This window comes from Electrophorus electricus, chromosome 8 (genome assembly GCF_013358815.1).
Source record: "Electrophorus electricus isolate fEleEle1 chromosome 8, fEleEle1.pri, whole genome shotgun sequence".
Classification (NCBI taxonomy): Eukaryota; Metazoa; Chordata; class Actinopteri; order Gymnotiformes; family Gymnotidae; genus Electrophorus; species Electrophorus electricus.
The window spans coordinates 12,180,873-12,200,917 of record NC_049542.1 but is presented as its reverse complement, the minus strand read 5'-3'; the positions used below and the strand labels follow the sequence as shown (position 1 = coordinate 12,200,917).

At 37.6% G+C, this 20,045-nt stretch overlaps 1 protein-coding gene across 1 annotated transcript; it reads right to left on the bottom strand.

Moving 5' to 3' along the window:
* Positions 1-1,906: 1,906 nt before the first annotated feature.
* hcn3 (hyperpolarization activated cyclic nucleotide-gated potassium channel 3) lies at positions 1,907-9,858 on the bottom strand. Its single transcript, XM_027002326.2, has 7 exons — positions 9,671-9,858; positions 4,794-5,226; positions 4,094-4,255; positions 3,655-3,873; positions 3,269-3,415; positions 2,317-2,557; positions 1,907-2,192 (listed from the first exon to the last, which is right to left on the bottom strand). The coding sequence occupies exons 1-7, from the start codon at positions 9,856-9,858 to the stop codon at positions 1,993-1,995; spliced, it is 1,590 nt and encodes a 529-aa protein (XP_026858127.2). The 3' UTR covers positions 1,907-1,992.
* Positions 9,859-20,045: the final 10,187 nt, after the last annotated feature.

The following is a 20,045-nucleotide window of genomic DNA, read 5'->3' as shown; positions in this document are numbered from 1 at the left end:
CACACTGAACACACACTCAATGCTATGTTGTAAGACATCATGTATTAAAACACACACACACACACACACACACACACACACACACACACACACACACACACACACACACACACACACACACACACACACACACACACACCTTAGACCACATCAAGAATCAGGTATGGCTATGTATTTGAATATGTCATATCGCACGATTCCTCAGCACACTTCAATACCCAGCAGGCTGTTCGATACCCAACCCAGGACTCAACCAATCATGAACGACATGTCAGATCATCATCACCCGAATATTGAAATCACATGTATATCATTTAGGAACAGGTATATACGCTGGTCTACAACTTCATCACGTTGTGAAGTATTGCCTCTAGATTTCTATGCATACCTAGGGTTATTTTGGCCTTCTGTGAACCAATCCCTGACTTTGTATTCCCCGTTTCTGATTCTTGCCTGCCCCTTTTGGATACTGCTGCCTGGATTTTTGGATGGTCTTTCTAGTTTTTTGACACAGACTGTTTTCCCTACATTCGAGCTACTCCATTCCTTGCCCATTTTTGTTTTGTGACATTTTCTACTACATGTTACTTCAATAAAGCCCTGTCTTTTATCTGCAAGCATCTGGTTTTTGCCTAGCCCGTTACAGAATGATTAATATACCTAAGAAGAAAAATATGAAAATAACAATTTTGCCAGCAGTCAGTGAATAGAGCCAAAATGGCACAAATAAATATAATGTCTTATTCAAAATAATTGCACTTGCTTACACCTTATGTAATTAACTACATTAATATATATCTTGTACCCTAGAAATTGACTATAGCAATGTTGCAAACTATTATGCAAAAGTTAAAGTGTGGGAACTGAATTGGCCTTAATGCTGATATATGCTTCTAGAGTTATTTATGGCTATGAGAGCCATATGTATTAATTTACATTATCTCCCATAAGGAATAAATAGAACATTAGAGTATTTTATTAGTACATGGTACAGTAGTGTATCTGACATTCTTAACAAATTGACCGGCCAGTGTTTTCACTGTTTGTGTATTCCCTTTACATATCCATACAATGGAATGAAGCATGACCCTGAAAAGTTCCTGTCCCTATGACCAGTTATCTGGAAAGGCAGGTTTAACTACTCTAATCTGTGATTATATGATTCACATGCTGTAATACCAGTGTAATTATTTAAGCTCTTTAAAGCAGGAATTAATGCACAAGTTGTATGTGTATGCTGTATTCTCAGAACAAGAAACAACTGGTGCTGCCAACCATAATTGCCTGTAGAGCAACCAAAATTTATAATGTGATCAAATTTGAATTATAACCTCAAAAAGTACACATGCCCAAATTGTGGACTGTTATTTTAAAGACAATGCATAACAGCTAGACATGGTTGTATTTAGTTGGAAAAGGCCAATTAAATGCATTGTCAAAAAATGTTCACCTGCCAGTGACCCTGTGACTTTAATACTGTATGTGCTTGGCTTACACTGGGTGAGTTTATTTGCATAATGAAAGGGTAAGGTGAAATTCAATCTCTATGTGTAAGCAAAACAGCAGGCACACATAAATTTAAAAGCCATATGTAATTGCCATTAGGAAACTGCACCGTTTGTTATCTGATCATAGAAATGGACGTATTGTTTACATTTTAATACCATGTATAAAAAAGTTCTAAAATACAAACACTGTAAATGGACATCAAGCCATACCCTTCAGGTCAGTAAAGTCTTCAAGTAACTGGCACCAAGAATGTGGTGCTTTAAGGGTCCACTGGATTTTATTAATAATGAGCTGTCATACCATGGAGCAAACAGTTAACATTGTGGGGGGAAAAAAGGACAGTCAACATGATAGAACAGCATTCTCAAGGCATTGCCTAAAGTTCTTGAGTGCAAGATTTGTCCTTCTTTATATAGTAAGCTGTGATGGAGAATCAAGATCCCATAAACAGCCATTGTCATTACTCTGATCATTTGTGTCTACTCATAATGATGTTGAGTTTGATTTGGGTGTTTGCTCCATATGGGCCAGATGTTCTATGGCAACACTCTCAAAAGCCCTCCTCATGATGGGATGCTCTTCCAGAACCTCATTAAAGCTGTCAACACTGAGAGAGTAGAGTCTGCAGTAGGTGTCTGCCTTCACAGTGGCTGTGCGGCACCCATGGGTCAGCAAGCATATCTCTAAAAAGAGGAAAGACTCTGGCACAAGCTGTTCCCTATCAAGGATCATTTCATCATATTTTGGGACTATTTTTCATGTGTGAAGAAAAGATAAAGAAAAGTCATATGAAGACTGTATGCTTACCACCAAAGTAACAGCCATCGCTGAGAATCTTCTCCTTCATGTCTGATGTGACAATGGTGACAAAGCCATGCTGTATGAAGTACATCTTACGTCCCAGTGTGCCTTCACGAATAATTATGTCACCTGGAAGGAAGACCTCAAAGCGTAGCTTGGTCAGGAGGACGGTGACGAAATGCGGGTCAGCATTGCTAAACAGCGGCATGTTCGCCACCAGTCCACGACAGTTGTAGCTCACTATGTCCTAATGGGAAGGCATAGAATGTAGATTTGAATAATTTCAATGTTTTGTAGTGTCCACCAATGTATTTATTTATATGCTGAAGAGTTTTAAGTGGCCTGATGAACTAATGAAACATTAAAAAATACATTTATGGAGCAACTGGAATGGTGTTGCAAAATTACAAGTAGCATAGCAGAGTTTGTGGAAACAAGATGCAAAAGAATGCCAAGAGAAGCAACTCAAGAAAGTTATAGGTAAAGTAGAAAAGAAAGATAGGAAGTTTAACATGATACTCATGTAAAAAAATTCTAATACCTTTAGTACTAGTACTAATAGTTATATTGTTTTATATTGTTACTAATAAAATAACAGTATAATCAAGTAGACTCCCCATCCACTAAGAACCAACTAGAACACAAGTAACAAAGGGTCATCTCAGCAATATACCAGTATAGTGGAAGTATAAGTTATTTCCTCTTAGGTTTCAGAGTTGGATCTTAACAATATTATTGGTACTTTCACACTGCAATTTATTATTTTTCTCAATTTGTATGTTTGTGGACTACTTTAAAAAATGGTTATGCTCAATAGACAAAGGTATAACCAACAGACTAGCCATTTGGGTGATAAAGGCAAAAAATATAGTAACCATCCACTTCTGCCAAATCCCCAAGGACTAATATAACTAATACATTGCTTTGGAAACCAGGAAATGGAAACAAACAACAAGACCTCTTTAAGCTGGTCACTGAGTTCTCCCAGGATACTCTCCTCATCAAACATCTTCCCCTGGAAACGGTGTTCATAATAGTCATGGATTCTCTGTCTCATATCAGCAGGAAGCTTATGAAAGGACATGTACTGCTCCACTTGCTTATACTGTAACAGAAATGACAAACAAATATACAAACAAATACTTAATTTTAGAGATGAAGAGCAGAAAACTATAAAATATATCATGGAGGACACATAAGATATCCAACAACCTTCCTAAGTTTTTCTATTTATCCAGTTAGCTAGTTAGAGTAGCCAAAACAGGTCAACAAAGAAGACCAGAGCTACAATGTTACATGAGAAGCAACACAGATGAATCTGCATCACAGTAATGCCACAGGTACCTTCTCTTGGTATTGCCGATGGGAGGCATCCAGTGACTGGATCAGGTTGGTGGCATGGCCGAGAAACATAGCATAACAAGTGGCACCTGTGATCATGCTGATCATGGTGAGCCAGACATCGGTTAGTCTCTCAGGAGCTTGGGCACCATATCCAATGCACAGCATGTGGCTCATAGCCATGAAGAGGGCATAAGAGTACTGTACATCCCAGGTTGCATTCTGTCAGAAGATAATAGTACAAAGAGAATGAAGTTCAAAAAAGGAAAATGCCATTAAGTCCCAAAGAAAAAACAAGCTGAAAGGAATTGTGATCTTTATACCAGGAGGAACATTAAAAACAGGCTGTGTAACATACCACTAGTAACTAGTTAGTAAATGCTACATACAGTATATAATGAAGAACATCTTCACTATCTACAACCACTCTTAACCTCCTCACCACCATGTTGTTTTTGGAAACCCAGCAGTTTGAGGGGAAATCCTGCAGCATAGGCACCAAGAACTGAAGACAGCCATCCCAGTGACACAGCAAAAGCATTATGCCAATCAAATTCACTATCCGAATCACTGCACTTGCCAGGTCATATGTCATGTGGAACATCTGAGGAATAGGAGTTAGAGGAGGATCAAAAAAAGGTGTTTTCCCTGTTGTAGAGTATTAAAATCCCTCCTTAACATCCAATTGTGAATTTCATGTCTGAGTCCAGTTTATACTGAATAGATGTACTTCTACTTATTGTCTTTCTATTGCCAGCATAATCACTCTATTCATGCATCCTAGTACTATTTTCTTACAAATCTTCTTAAATCTTAATCTAAAAGGGACCTCTACTGCCACATTTTCATCTTTGGTCTAGATCAGTATATAGATGTATGGTCATAATCACCGAAATATTTTAAAGGAATTGGAACAAATTGTGTAACTAGCCTGCCATATGTAAAGTTAATTAGGTCTGTTATTTTGTATTTCATGACATATAGTAATGTTAGTAGTTGATCATTATATACTTTGTTTATAATCTTTGCTATGTAAAGCACATTTAAGATTTTGGCTTCAAAAACTGTAACGTGGTCTATAGTGTCTGCCACTCTCTTCCTTTTAGTGCATCTCTTTCCTACCACTTGTCTTTGTCTCTCACCTCTTCCCACTGGTGTATGTAGCGAATAAGCCTGGATAGACGGAGTAGTCTGAGCAGGCTTAGGATCTTGGTGAAACGGACAATCCGCAATGCTCTGGCAGTGCGGTACACTTCTGCAGACTCTATCCGAGCCTCAAGGTCAACTGCCAGAAAAATGTAATCCACTGGGATGGAAGAGATGAAATCCACAAGAAACCAGCCCTGCAGGTATCGGCATCGAATCACTTGTGGATCCAGTATAATATGGGTGTTGTCACCCTCCAAGATCCCTGTGCGGAAGTTCAAGATCAGGTCAATCAGGAAAAGTGTATCTGAAGCCATGTTGAAGACCATCCATGGCAGCGTGTTCTGATCATCAGAGAAGGTAATGCCCCATGGTAGGATGACCAGGTTGCACATCATCAGAAAGAGCATTATCAGGTCCCAGTAGAAACTAGAGATTAAGAAACAAGATATGTTTAATTTTAAGAAATTGTCATTATTCTTTTTATCAGTTAAGTAGTCAAGAAGCATTGGTACATATTGCTATATTTCCTGGTTTTCACATTTAGCTTTCTTTTTCTTCCTTGAGTACATTTCTTGGCCCATATCACCATTTAGAAGACTGATACTGATGTTCACACATACAAGAAATATCCCCATTTAGCATAATCAGGCCAAATAACCTAATTTGGGTGAATGGTAAATACTTGCGAATGGCTGGATGTGCACTTACTCAAACTGTATTTATTGAGAATATTGAGAATTCAGTTCAAACAGATAAAAATATGGAAGGTATGTATCAAGGGATAGACATTCTTATAAATCTCTACACATTAATGCCAGACCAATAAATATGACCACTAGTACTCAGTGAAAGGAACTCTTCTATTGAAACACACTCTACCAGCAACAGATAAGTAGGGCAATTCATTAAAGACATATTGAGCCAATGACATTTCACTGTAGAAATGAGTGGAAATGGAATCTAATCTCACCATCTGTTCTGGCCAACACTGCTTGACATTACTCTCAAAAAATGGTGACAAATAGTAAAATCGCTCCCCATGTTTAGCACTCATCAAATATTCATCACCCTTAGACACTGCCCATAATTAGCAGAACTATTAGAGTTAGTATACTACAGCCTTCTTCTAAGTAGTGGGCAGTTGTAATTTCCCAGAACTTTTCACAATGTCAGAGTCCTAAATTCCCTTATAGACTTATTTTGCCCTGTAAGAGGCCTTGTAGCTATATTGTTTAATATTTATACTTACAATTTTACTCTTTCTGGGAAAAATGGATGGTGGTATCTTCTAGTAATGTTTGATTATGTTGACACAATATTGAAGGGCAAAAAAACCCAATTATATCAAGTTGACATCCAGTATTCAGATGTCTTGTGGAAACCTAAGCCTTGGTCTCAGCTCAGCACACATGAAAGAAGGTGAGTTTTCATCTGGATCTTCTTACCTGCGGAGTACTTTTTGTCTGCCAGTGGTTTGAGGTTTCCTCCTATGGTAATTTTTTCCAAAGTTGTGTCAATCAACACGGGCCTCTTTGCCACCGGTGACCATGCCCCTAAACCTGACCACTATGCACACAGTCTAATTACATTTGTCATCCCCCAGCAGCTATCTGACTCACATGAGAACAGTCGGCATCCAGCAAAGAGGTAAGACTTAGCATTTCAGGCTTGCTAGGGTTTGTTCTCACTCTCTGTGCACAAATTAAGCTATATGATTATTTCCTTTTCTGAATTTTACTTGTCACTCAAACTGATATTTACCCACAGAACTTAATGATTACTACCCTTACAAAGACAACATAAAGAAGATTCAACTTAGGACCATGATCTCCAAATGTGGAGATTGCATTCTACCAACAAAACTTTGCAAATTGCAATTAGACTAGGAAACATATATAGAGATATATTTGGTTTTCAAAGATTTTCAAAGATTTCAACGCTTTCAGTTTTTATATTGAAAATTTCACCTGTGACATTGTAGAAATCTGGATACCCCAAGCCCATTTTGCCCTAAATCTTGCTGAAAATGTCAGACCTAAACAGACATGCACATTGTAGTTAGTAAACTTAGTAAACTAGTCAGATATACATTCAGGTTCTTCCTTGTGATGACTGACAATGACTGACAATCATTAACAATGACCACACAATCCTAGCTCCCAAAATCAAACTAAATAAAATTACATTTTTTTATGAGTTTTTTTTTAAAACCCTTTTTAATGTTTGTATTTGTTAGTTATTTATGTCGTTTCGTATCTTAAATATCTTTAGTCACAATACTACCCATTGCACCACAATGCACAATAATCAGTTTATTTTTCATTATTTATTGGAGTAAGTTATTGAAAGATCTTCATCTGCTATCAAAACTGAATCACAGGTTCTAGCTTCACATAGCTCTCTCTAATTAATTTTAACAATGCTACAATGTTTGATCAGTGAATAAATGTATTAGGCATTGTAACACACACTGCTGGCCAAGTATGGCACTCATTTTTTTGTGATCAAAACATTCAAGCATCAGTCTCCATTTTCTTTTTTTTCTTTTTTGGTAGGATTATTACATAAAGAATAAGAAGCCTCATTAGACAGATGGCTGTTTATATCTGTTATATAGTCCTGAACTCATTGCCACCACAAAGCTACCTTGATCTCCAGCTTTTACCACTAAGCCAACATTACACTACAAAGCTTTCAGCATTGCACACTCATCCCCTGCTCAATTATTTGGACAGACGTTGCTTACCATCTTGTAGTATGTTACAACAGTAGGATTTATGTTTCAGTTGGGAAGGAACACACATCTCTTTAATGTTTTAATCCTTTTGCAGAAAAAAAAAATCAGATATAATCAATCTTACACTAAGTTAACTCAGTGGACTGCTGAACAAGAAACATCAGAATTGTTTGAGTTTCCATTTGTTCTTTGTTTTATGATGAAAATATGATACACAAATCTACAACAAACACCATAACACATTGTATCAGGGGTTAAAAGACACATTGTGTCAGGCTATTGTCTAAGAATGCGGACCTTTTCATTCAGAGCAATTAGTACCAATTCACTAATGTGAAAGTCACCAGATGTAAGTCAATACAAACACTAGCTTCAAATATAAACAATTAGGTGGATACATTAACAATATTCTTTTAGAAGATCATTTACAAGGCCAGTCAGATCAAGCATCTAAAATTAAACTTCTGAAATCAAGCTTCCTTGCCAGCTTCTATGCAATTTCCTCAGAACACAAAATTTGAGAAAACACTTGATGTGTGTGCTTATCAAAGAAGGCATTCAACATACGTTCATGTATAGTACACAGTAAAAATTATTGTATATCGCTTATATAACCTTCTGTGAATTACATTATCTATTTACTGTGAGGGATTATATGAGGGCAGTGTCACGAATGGCCACCCTCCTCACGTCCCTATCATGGTTTCCCTGTCTTCCTGCACTCCCTGGTTCCATGCCTTAATTTTGTTTTCTCCGCCCCTGTCTGTTCCTTTATTCTACTCCTTGTTTTAGTTTCCATTGTTCCAATGTTCACCTGTATCTGTTTAGTGTCTGATTGTCTTGCTTATTTAAACCCTGTGGTTTTGTCTGCTGGTTGTTGGTTATTGTGGTAAGTAATGTTCTTTTGTCAGGTCTGGTTTATACTCGTGCTACTGTCGTGTGTTACTTTACTCCTTTGCCTCTGTTTGTTTTACTGTTTGTGTTTCCTCATTTAATAAACCACCTCCTGCATTTGCGTTCTACTTCTGCCTGTTGCTGGTGGGATCGTAACAGGCAGAGTGTTTTATGTATGGTCATTAATGCTGATTGTGATGTGTTGCCTCTTATCTTCAAAGATCAAACTATTAGTTATTATACATAAATTCCAAAGATGGTCACTTTCAAAGTGATTGGCCTGTCGTGAAAGATTGCAAACCATGGTATGCATGACAATTTAATAATCCAGTTCTGCAGATGAATCTTCATGCTTTAAAGATTAAGATGCTCCTCTTTAAAGATGGCAGAGTGTTGTAAGATTAAAGTGTCCACTTATTCATTTGTAAAATACACATGTGTAAAAAGTGCCATCTGCACCAGTCTCAGCAGGTCACAGGTATGTTTTATTTGCAGTAAACATGTAGTTGTACTTGCAAATTTTACTGTAAAACATTTGCTAGCAAGAGTTGAAGTAGATACAGGCTTTGTCTCCATATAATAGTGGTTTTAAAAGGTTATACCTTTGGTCATGGAAAAATGTCTTTCTGGCTAATGCAAAAATCTAGTCTGAGTAAAGACAGTCTCTTCTAGAATGTGAATCTGGGCATCTGGACTAAGTGAAAAGATTGTTCCCAATTACCCCTCTCTCCAGTTCTAAACACAAACCCACATTTACCTCTATACTTCCTACATCCTCTATACACTACAATAATTCTGACCACATGGCATCAACTTTACATCCTAAGGACTCGATGGATCTTTTCTACTATTGGTGCCCATATATTGCACTATTAGCCTCATTGACTCATGGTAACCCTGAGAGAAGAAATTGGTAACTTCACACCCGTAGTAGTGTTTTTCAGTGAAGATTGGGAAGCCCAGTAGTGAATGTGTTTCAAGGGCTTAATTCAAGGCCCTTGGGAAAACCACTTGGTACAATTGCAATTTGATTGATGTATACATATTTTTTTATTTCTAGGCATATTGCTATTATAATTAGCTGTTTGTATTCCTTTACTGATGTGGAACACCATCAATAACAATACTGAATGCTTGCTTTCCACAATTAATTGCAGCCATTTGAAGTTCTTGTAAGATTGCAACTTTTTTTAAAAAACAAAGTCCCATATTTCCTCAAGTTTTTCCTAAATTACTTACCGAAAATTACTGTATGGATGTATGATCCAGACCCCAAAAGACTTGACTCTCTGCTGCTCAGCTGCAACTCCTTTGGTGCTTCCAAACATGCGCAGGGAAAACTTGTTCACCCCTGGCTGTAGCATTGAGCTCAGCTGCCTCTGGAGGTATGTAGATTGATCCTGAGAGTCAAACTCTTCAAAGCCCATGGTTAACGTGCCCTCACAGTGCCCAGCTGCTTCGAGCATGGTTTTGCCGAGGCAGGAGCCTGTGTTCATGCTGGTACTCAAGTTCAGTCCGTCAGCTCCTGACGGCATCCCTAGAGGTTTGGAGTTGAGTGCGGCTGGAGAGCCAGTCCTGTCGCTGTAGTTAATGAGGGAGAGCAGCTTCAGGCTCAGATCCCTGGTTCACTCCCCATGCATGGATGACAAGCAGAACTTGCCAAGCTGCCTGGAGTCACCATTTGGGGCAGAACGGTCCTGTTTACCTGCTGCTTCAGCTGGTCCAATACCATCCGTCATATTACAGTTATATTATAAAACTTTTAAAAGCTGTATATGTATATAAAATGTCATAAATATACAAAGTGGTCAATAATAACTGCTCCTAAAATAAGCAAAATGTATAGCTTCCTAAGTGAAAAGACACCTAGAACTTCGTCCATCCTGCACGTCTATCATTCCTCTTGCGTGTTGAGAAGCCAAACTTCATGTTCGAAAAAGGGCTTTTTCAATGAGGAAAAAAATCCCGGAACCAGAAGCGAGAACACTTGCGAGAAAGTTTATACTGGAAAACATTTACTTAAATTGAAAGGTAATTTAGGTTAATAAATTGTTGTCTATTTTAAAGGAACATATTATTTTGCTTGACCTAAATGAAGAGCATTGTAATTTCGCGAAAACCGTAGTTCCCTCAAAATAGTAATTACATTTTAAGAGTACCTTAAAGTTGTGCATCCGTGGCTTGCGATAATGAATGGTGAAAGCTGTGTAATCGGCTTGCTTGCAGTCGGTGCTTACATCTCCCTCTCCTCTTATGCCCGAGAGGGCGTACGTACCGAAAATATTCTATTCTATGCCACATGCTGATAGGCACAAAAACGAAGAATAGCCTAACATTACATTATAAATCGCTTCGATCAGCGTTCGGCTGCATGAACTTAATATGACGTGGGTGTCTAGTCGACGATCGAATGCACAGGTCCGCACACGGGGGAGTCTAGTTTCAATAGTCATCTAGTCTCTATAAAGCGCCAGGTGTCTTGTTCCCGTGTCCGAGCATGAGTCAGATGCTTTGAATAAGAGGAAAGGATGACTTTAATTAAGGACACGACTTTGTTGCTATGCGTTCTAGATCGCGAAACATTTTGTCAGCAGAACCGAAAAAAAAGGAACAGCCAAGGTACCTATGAAATAGGTCTTCTGATTTTAGCAGATAACATTTTTTAATGTTATTGAAGCAATGTAAAACGTAAAATGTTAGTACTAATATATGCTTTGACATTTGCAACCAAAAAGGATTTTAAAATCTTTAAAATAATAAAGGATTAAATAAACGGCAAAATGTTTAATATTATTTACTTCTGTGATAAGAATACATATGAACTAGAGGAGGTTACCAATTTCGCTTGTGGGTGTGGAGTTTTCTTCTTACCCACTGGTTCTGATTTGGAGTGACTAATAGCCTACCAGAAATTTACATGTAGATTATATCAAGTACTTTAAGGGTCAGCAGTCATGCTGAACCAGTGACCATGCCTTCGATCACTAGGCTACAGTGCATTTTTTTTTTATAGAAGCATGTTTCTTCCATCAGTATCACATTATTAAGGTTACATTTTGGCTTGTGCATCCAGCATTTGTAAATTAGACTTACTGACTTGCATGGAATAAAAAAATTAGAACTACCTAAATTTTTCCATCCATTGTAATAAACAAGTTAACCTAGTTTACATATATTCTTCAAATATTAAAACCAAAGGAATTTATTTATTTTCTCTCAGCACCTCTCTGAAGATGTTGGGCCCAGACTGTTTTGATAGATTTGATAGCACTAATGCATATAGCATCTCTTTTTGCAATATTCAAATAAGCACAAATTAAACAAAGCACCAAAAAAAATGTATCAAGATGCAAGTGTGCATGTGTCCTGAAGATCTGATGAATGCAATATTGTATACAAGATCTCTTAGACTAATAATAATAATAAGAAGAACAACAACAATAATAATAAAATTTTTATGAGTTGAAAGCAACAATAGGCAAAATTTTAGTACATGTCCTTCTGCACCTATAAGGAATAAAATATAACTTATTTAACGTATATATTTTATTTTACATATCTGTTTTATTGTTGAACAAACAGACTTTGATATTATTGCTGTAACAAAAGCCTGCCAGGATCAACAGTACTGATACTTCCGTATCAATATCCCCAAACACAGATAGCCAAATGACATGCATTTTACTTCTGCACCTTGGCAGCTTACTGCTAGGCAGTGAACAGTAACATCACTTATTCTGGGCCAAAGATAAGTAAAGTAATCTTACCCAGAGACCACTGGTGTTGATGCAGGTTTTCTTTCCAAACAAGCAGGAGCATACTTGATTCCACTTGTTAGTTGTCATTAGTCATTACTAGTATCCAGTGTGCTCCTGCTTGGAAAGAAATCCTACAGGCACACTTGCCCATTGCAAGATATAACACCGGCCCCAGTTCTAAGGTATTTTTGTAATGGAGAAATTCCCATATGTCACATTCAAGTTTATTCCTTTCACTGAATGTGAGACAGGGCTATACTACATATTACAGTGTAACAGTTTAGCTATACTACATGCTACAGTGTAACAGTGGATTGGAACTACAGTCTCACACCTCAGTTCAGGAGAAGTCACTGAAATAATTTCCCTGGAAACAAAACAAAAAAGCAATGTAATGAAGAAAGATGCAGAAAAGATAAGAGTTAGGGTTAGGGTACTTGGGGGTGGAGGGTGGTTAATCATAGATTAACATAATAAATAAAAAAATAAATATATTCACAGTTTAACAGTATAACAGGCCCATGCCCTGGAGCCTTATAAAAGGTTAGGAAAAAGCATTTCACTGTTTCATTTTATTATACGTGTCAATCTTGTGAAAGACACAATCTTCTCACACACTTATACACACACACCCCACATAAAAGGAGAAAAGGTTTATGGTGGCTTTGTTGTTTTGCATCAACATCTGCCCCTTTTGCTAAGAGACAAGAAATATATGTGGGAACAGGAAGGATCCATGGGGGAGATGGTCATGGGGTGGGTGGGCGTAAACACATTAACGGTTAAAAGCATAAGAAAAAGGTCAATCACTGTTAGCTATTTCTACATGCAGCAGGCAAAATGGGAGAAATAGGAGAATTTAGACCAGAGAAACAGGAGAATTATAAACAAGAGAAGTTAGAACACCAAGTAAAGGCAATAAAAATGGAAAGTCTCCTAGTAGGGATTATATATGGAAAGGAAAGGCGATACACAGTGAGTTTTATTTGTGTGTGTGTGTGTGTGTGTGTGTGTGTGTATCTCTCTCTCTCTCTCTCTCTCTCTCTCTCTATATATATATATATATATATATATATATATAGAGAGAGAGAGAGAGAGAGAGAGAGAGAGAGAGAGAAAGAGAGAGAGAGAGTGCCCTTCACTTAATGTCATGGAAAAATTATATAACAACACTGCATTCCGGATGCAATAGTTTTCAGTTCCTTCACCTTGATTTTGGGTTTTTTTTAGCATAATTTTAATTTGCATTCATTTGCAAAATGTTTTGCTTTCCCTCCCAAATGATCTGCTTTCCTTAAACATAAAGGCTGTTTGCCTAAGGAGTTCTGTACTTCAGCTAACATTAATGTAATCTGATATATCAAAGGTGATTTACCATAATTTATGAAAATGTAGAGTTCCAAAATGGAAGTGAATAAGAATTCCCTTTGTGTGATTCTCTTTTCCACAGCCCTGATGCTGTTGTTTGTAATGCTTGCCTGATTTTATGTTCCCCAGAGAAGCATTCTCAATAACACATTGTCTAAAAATTTTGCCTTCAGTAAATGTCTTTATAACCTACATCCTTACGTCATGATGCAAGCTCCTCTCCAAGTGTTTCCTCTTATTTCTGGATGTAAGTGTGACGTTGGCACGGGGGGAGCAAGAAACGAATGCATCTGAGGAGAGTCTTTATTCTTCATGATAAGGAAAAAGAGCATGGCGTCGGGTTGGCTATCACAAAATGAACCAGATAGACAAAAGCAATAAAACAAACATGCTGGCAGTAAGGCTCGTGGTGCAGGACAGAGCGAGCTACTCTGAAGCAGCGTCTTCCAAAGCGTTGCTGGTGAGCAGTGCGCAGCACAGGAGGAAAGCACCTGTGGGTTTTATACAGAGAGGACAAATAAGGTGTTTGTGATTTGGAATCGGGTGATTGGTGATTTGGAGCAGGGCCAATGCGGTGGGCGTGACTCTCCTGCACACTGTGATTAGGAGTAAGGATTATGTAAAGATTTCTGTGTTTCTCTAACCCCCAAACTCTCGCAGAGTAGCAGCTGTTTGCCTTTGATTGAAGGATACTCTGTTACAAATAACTAAATATTCTCTGAGAATGTTTGCTTTTCAAATATATATTTTTCTGGTCATTTTTTGCTGGTAACTTGTATCAGTAGACAGAAGAGAAAGTCCATACTATTCCAGTCCACTATAGGTGACAATACATAAAACATTTAAAAACAATAATATTGAGGGGGAATAGAAATAAAATGATCATACTTCCCTACAATCGGGGTTGTGATTTAAAAAAATATTTTTTTTAAACAAACAAACAAAAAAAACAACCAAACAAAATACAACCGATGCCGCACATTAAAGGCAGATGTGTCTTTACTGTTAGGGACCCACGGAGCTTGCCTCCACCAGATATCGCTGTGGAGCAGGGCATGGCATGTTCAATAAATAATTCAGTGCAAGTAGTAAATGTTTTTCTTCATAAGTAAGATTATTGCTAACTAACTGACTTATTTGCTACATAAGATATTGGTAGCATTATACAATATTGGTAGCAAATTATATCTTCCTGCATCTGTTGTGAAAAGGCCAGACGATAACGAGGATAACGGGGTTGTCCAGTAGAAAACACCACGATATACTCTGTCAGTGATCATGAGATAAAAAATAATACGGTTGCATAGGTCTAGACGTTTATTGGCTGCGTTGCTTTCACAGCCAGTGGCTTTATACTTAATTATTAGTATTAGTGTATGTTAGCGAGTATTTGTGTATAACTTATTTATTTAACAAAACACAAATTTGTTTGGTTTTAAAAATACTGCTTTATGAAATCTTCTCTGAATGTGCGCGACAACCATCCATTGAAGCTCGGCTATACCTGGAAACTGAATGTAAAATTGAAAATTCAGAAATGCCGCCTAAATCAGATGACAGGGCGGTCTAACTAAAAACAACTGCTTTGAGTGTATTTGTGTTTGAGTAAGGAATTGGCTGTGGTCGAAATAGCCTACTCCGTACTACTTGCGAACTGATTGGGCTGTAAAATCACTCTGCTGTATGCAGTATGCAACCAAAATAAAACTGGTTAATATAATGATAGGCTTATTTTCATTTTGCAATCTACAGACGTTATTCAAAAATTCTTAAATTCCTGTGAGCATTAGAACATACAGGAGTCAGAACTAAAATGCTTTACTGTTAAAGAGATAATTAGTCAAGCTAAGGAAATCAATTCTATAAGTAATGGCTAAAAAGTATTATTTATGTCAACTGCCAAATGTATTAAATTATTCTAACACAATGGCAGTACAAGTGTACAGAATGTATGTGAATTATCATTTGGTCTGTGCTCATCACATGACTTTGTGAACTAAGAAGTTTCCATATTTTATAGCAATGCATATATCCTTATTTAGTATAGTCCAGATTTGTGAGCATACTTGATATATCAGTAATATAAACAGTAAACAGACAGACCACAATCAGTACGGGTGGGCAACTGTGTCTCATCCACCCGCACCCTCAGCACTGGAGTTCCTCAGGGTTGTGTCCTAAGCCCCCTGCTCTACTCACTGTACACCTACGACTGCGGAGCCACTTCCAGCTCCACCATCATTGTCAAGTTTGCTGATGATACCATTGTCATGGGCCTGATCTCAGACAACGATGAGATGGCCTACCTGGAGGAGATTAAACACCTGGAAAACTGGTGCCAGGGAAATAATCTCCTCCTAAAGGTCAGCAAGACAAAGGAGCTGATAGTGGACTGCAGCAAGAAGCAGGAGCGGTACTACCAGCCTGTGAGAATCAGTGGATCCACGGTGAAGAGAGTAGACAGTTTCAGGTACCTTGGAGTTCACATCTTGCAGGACCTGTCCTGGTCCCACCACACCAACTCCCTGGCAAAGAAGGCTCGTCAGCTTCTTTACCACCTCAGACACCTAAGAGACTTCAGACTGCCCTCCAAGGTACTGCGGAACTTCTACACCTGCACTATTGAGAGCATCCTCACGGGGAACATCACACTCTGGTTTGGGAACAGCACTAAGCAGGACAGACAAGCACTCCAGAGTGTGATGCGTTCAGCAGAGCGCATCACTCATACGGAACTTCCTGACCTGCAGACCATCTATTACAAGGGGAAGGACCCCACCCATCCTAACAATAGGCTCTTCTATCTGTTGAGGTCAGGGAAGCACTTTCGCTCCCTGAAGACTCCCAGAGAGACTGAAGAGGAGCTTCTTCCCACAGACCATTCGGGCCCTGAATCAGGGCAACTGATAAACTGTGGGGACCACCACCACCACGTGACTGTAAATCTGTACATTTGTAAAATGGAATTGTACATTGTGTACATACACATATATTCATATATACATTGTACATTGTGTATATATACATATTATACATATATTGTACCTACATTGTTATATATTTTTTGTATTTTTGTATATACATATTTCCTTATGCACCCCTGTTTCTTTCCTCAGTTTGGACAGAGCACTCACAAAACCATTTCACTGCAAGTTATACCATGTATGACTATGTACATGATAAATAAACCAAACTTGAAACTTGAATATACCAGATCCATAGCTAAATTCAGAACCTGGAAAGTGAGGACAAAAAATTCTGTTTAAGATTAAATTAAATGTGATCAAGTGAAGGAATTAAGTGAAATAAATTAGATTTCAGTCCATATAATACAATTCATTTCAACACTAAATTTAGCAGATTTTTTATACATGCACAAACTAGGCTGACATAACTGCAAACTGCTTTTGTAATTACAGCACATCACTTACAGTTAATTATATTGTACAGAATGCAAGCACATGGAAATTATTGCATGCCTTCAATATTATTATAAATTCATTGAAGCATTTGTCAGTTTTCTTTATACAAAGTTTAAACTTATTCCCATGGTGAAGGCATGTTATTAAATTAAGCTTTAAAGGAGTTTCTTCATGGTGTTTCATCAAAACATCAGTTAACATTTTTCCAGATTGGCAAAGATCAGCAGATTCTTACACAAAACCCAAATCTGAACAGCAGCATACTTCAAAACAAGAGAATCTTTACATACCTGCATTTACATACCTGCATTTCTAAGACATTGACATGCCATCCAAGGAGTGTTGTCTTCTTGCTCAGAAAGCTATGCCTCTTTGACTCTTAGTTGTGTTGCTTCAGCTTGCATGTTTTTAAACATAGCTCCCCTCCCAATTAACCCCTCCAATCACAAAACGACATAATACTTTGTAATCTTGTTAGTAACCATGGGGAATTCCAAATGTACGTGACAGTGGAAAAGGTATTATTACTTTATTTCACAAACACCAGCCAAAATATATATAGATAGACCTTTAATGCATTAATACCATTAGTTTTAGTTTTCAGCAATACTTTTCAACAATACCTGAGAATACTGATGCAGAATTAGTCATGATTCGCCACTGCCCCATTCAAATTTCAGCTCTACATAATCCAGTTGCATTTGACTTTAACATGACAGACTGCTTAAGGAGTGAAATCTGTTCTTTAAACAGATGGAGGTGGTGAGCAGGGGAATAGGTAAGGGAGGGTGATATGCTGGAAGTGTTAGGGAAAGGCCTGCAGAGGTTGGTACATGGGGTATGATGCACTGACAGGGTAATTTATATCCTCTAACAACGGGTGCTACCTTAGAAACAGAATATCCTTGCACCCTCTTATCCTTCCTCCACATAATATCCATTCATGCTTCTTTCTATAGGCCTTAATGGCTGTCATATTAATGTTAACTTCATATTATTGCCATTTTCTACTTCCAACAACAGAACAAAACAAAACAAATCCTACTCTAAAAAATCTTTGAAATTTGCGAGTGAAAAGAATGAGTGATTCATTCAGTGTCACAACCTAAAGGATGAGATATGTTATGCTTTAGATTTTAAGAAGAATTTTATGTTAATATATATCTCCAGATTTAGGTTTTGTTTCTGCAAGCATGCTTGGTTCTGGCTCAGACAACTGGCATCAGCATCAGAACGGTGTAACATACTGAGTGGCAAAGAGTAAATAAAGCTTCGTGAATGCTTTTGCATTGCTTTTGCATGTAAAGGCTAGTTACATGTTGAGCATTAAGACCATTACACCAAACACTGTTAGGCCAGAAAAAAAAATGTTTTCTATTTATAAAATTGGTTTCTTTTATACATTATTGATGAAAGAGCAAATATGAAGAAGCCTGTCCAAAGACTGTCATGTAACTCTATGCCTTCATAAAGGGAAAGTGAAAAGAGGGGATAGAAAAAGAACAAAAGAGGAAAGAATGTCACAGTACCAGCTGTCAATAAAACATATTTACAATTTTAATGCAAAATGTTTAATGTTTAATTTTAATGTGAAACTTTAATGTGGGCCTTTATGATTTATATGCAGCCTTGGTTAAAGGAATAATTCAGAAAAAAAAAAATCATTTACACAATTAACCCCAAATGAATTCAGCCAAGACATGCCCAGAGTCCAAGAATGTACTTTTCTGGTTTTTCAGTGAAGCTGAGATTAACACAGCAAACAAGTAAGGTAAACAAGTTTATACCCCACGAATTAGCATCATGCAAACACTATGCTGAAATCACCATACATTTGCCTCAAACCGCAAAATCTTGACCCAAGACATGTATTGGCAGATAGACTTTATTTAGGGTGTTCAAGTTCAGTGTTCAACTTCAATTATCTTAAAATCTGACTTTCAGATGATACTGAATAGACATTGATTGGATTAGGTCTGTTAGATTAGGGTTGGAACTACATTTTGCAGGACAGTAGATCTCTAACAGCTCAACTTTGTATGTATATATGCTTGCATATATTCAATAATTTGTCTATTACAAACACCTTCCAGTTAACTGGACACAGTTATGATAGTTACAACATAGTGGGTGTTGCAGTGGAAGAAGCATGCAGGCATGCACTGCTCTTTTTATCTTTCTGAACCATTCTAGTCTGGTTTCCATCCTTTCCATAGCACAGAAAGTGTGCTGGTTAAGGTCATTAAAGATATTCTCCTGTCTGCAGATGGGGGTGCAGGTAGTATCCACATCCTACTTGACCTAAGCCTTTGACATTGTATGTCATGCCATTCTCCTGTCAAGACTCTGTAAACTTGACATTGATGGCTCTGTCCTGGACTGGTTCACCATCTGCCTGAGAGAAAGTAATTTATCACTCTCTCTCGTCACTTAAGGGGTTCCAGAAGGCTCAGTCCTGGGACCCAGGGACATCCCTAAAAATAGCCCCCCAGAAGAACTGCAAAAATGAAAAAGAACCATCCAATAACACCATCCCTAAATGCTGCATTTTTTAATGCAAAGGTTGTTTTTATTTTGATTTTTAATTAATGTTACATTAGCATTCGTTCATCAGTTGCTCTGCTATAGCTTAATGTTATATTCACTAGCATGTAAATGTGATTTCATTTTGGACAATTGTAACAGATATCCAAATTATGTATTATCCAAATAATGTATTATTTTGTAATGTTGAAGATATAGTCATCAGTAACATTCTCTTACACAGAGAACCTCTGTCCCGCAAATAGTGGGACACAAACTGTTTTAGATTTTAGCAAAGCAGTGCAGAGCGATCAATATTGGTGTCACAGATTGCCCAAATATTAAAATTAAAATATTCCCCCAGTTCAAAATATGGGTGTTATTCTCAACACAACTCTTTCATTTGATGACCATGTTTCCACTATCGTTAAAACATTTTTCACCTATGCAATATTGCTAAAATCCACCCATGTCTCTCAATCTGCTGCTGAATCTTGGACTACTGAATCTCTCCTTGCTGGCATTAACTCTTTTCTCCTTCAC

Bases quoted from the DNA above. Each gene is read 5' to 3' on its own strand.
- hcn3 (XM_027002326.2), bottom strand. From the start codon at position 9,858: ATGGGCTTTGAAGAGTTTGACTCTCAGGATCAATCTACATACCTCCAG. The intron at 5,227-9,670 runs GTAAGTAATTTA...CTTAATCTCTAG, and splicing joins CATCCATACAGTAATTTTCG to TTTCTACTGGGACCTGATAA. The intron at 2,558-3,268 runs GTCTTGTTGTTT...CCTTCCCATTAG, and splicing joins TCAGTGACCAGCTTAAAGAG to GACATAGTGAGCTACAACTG.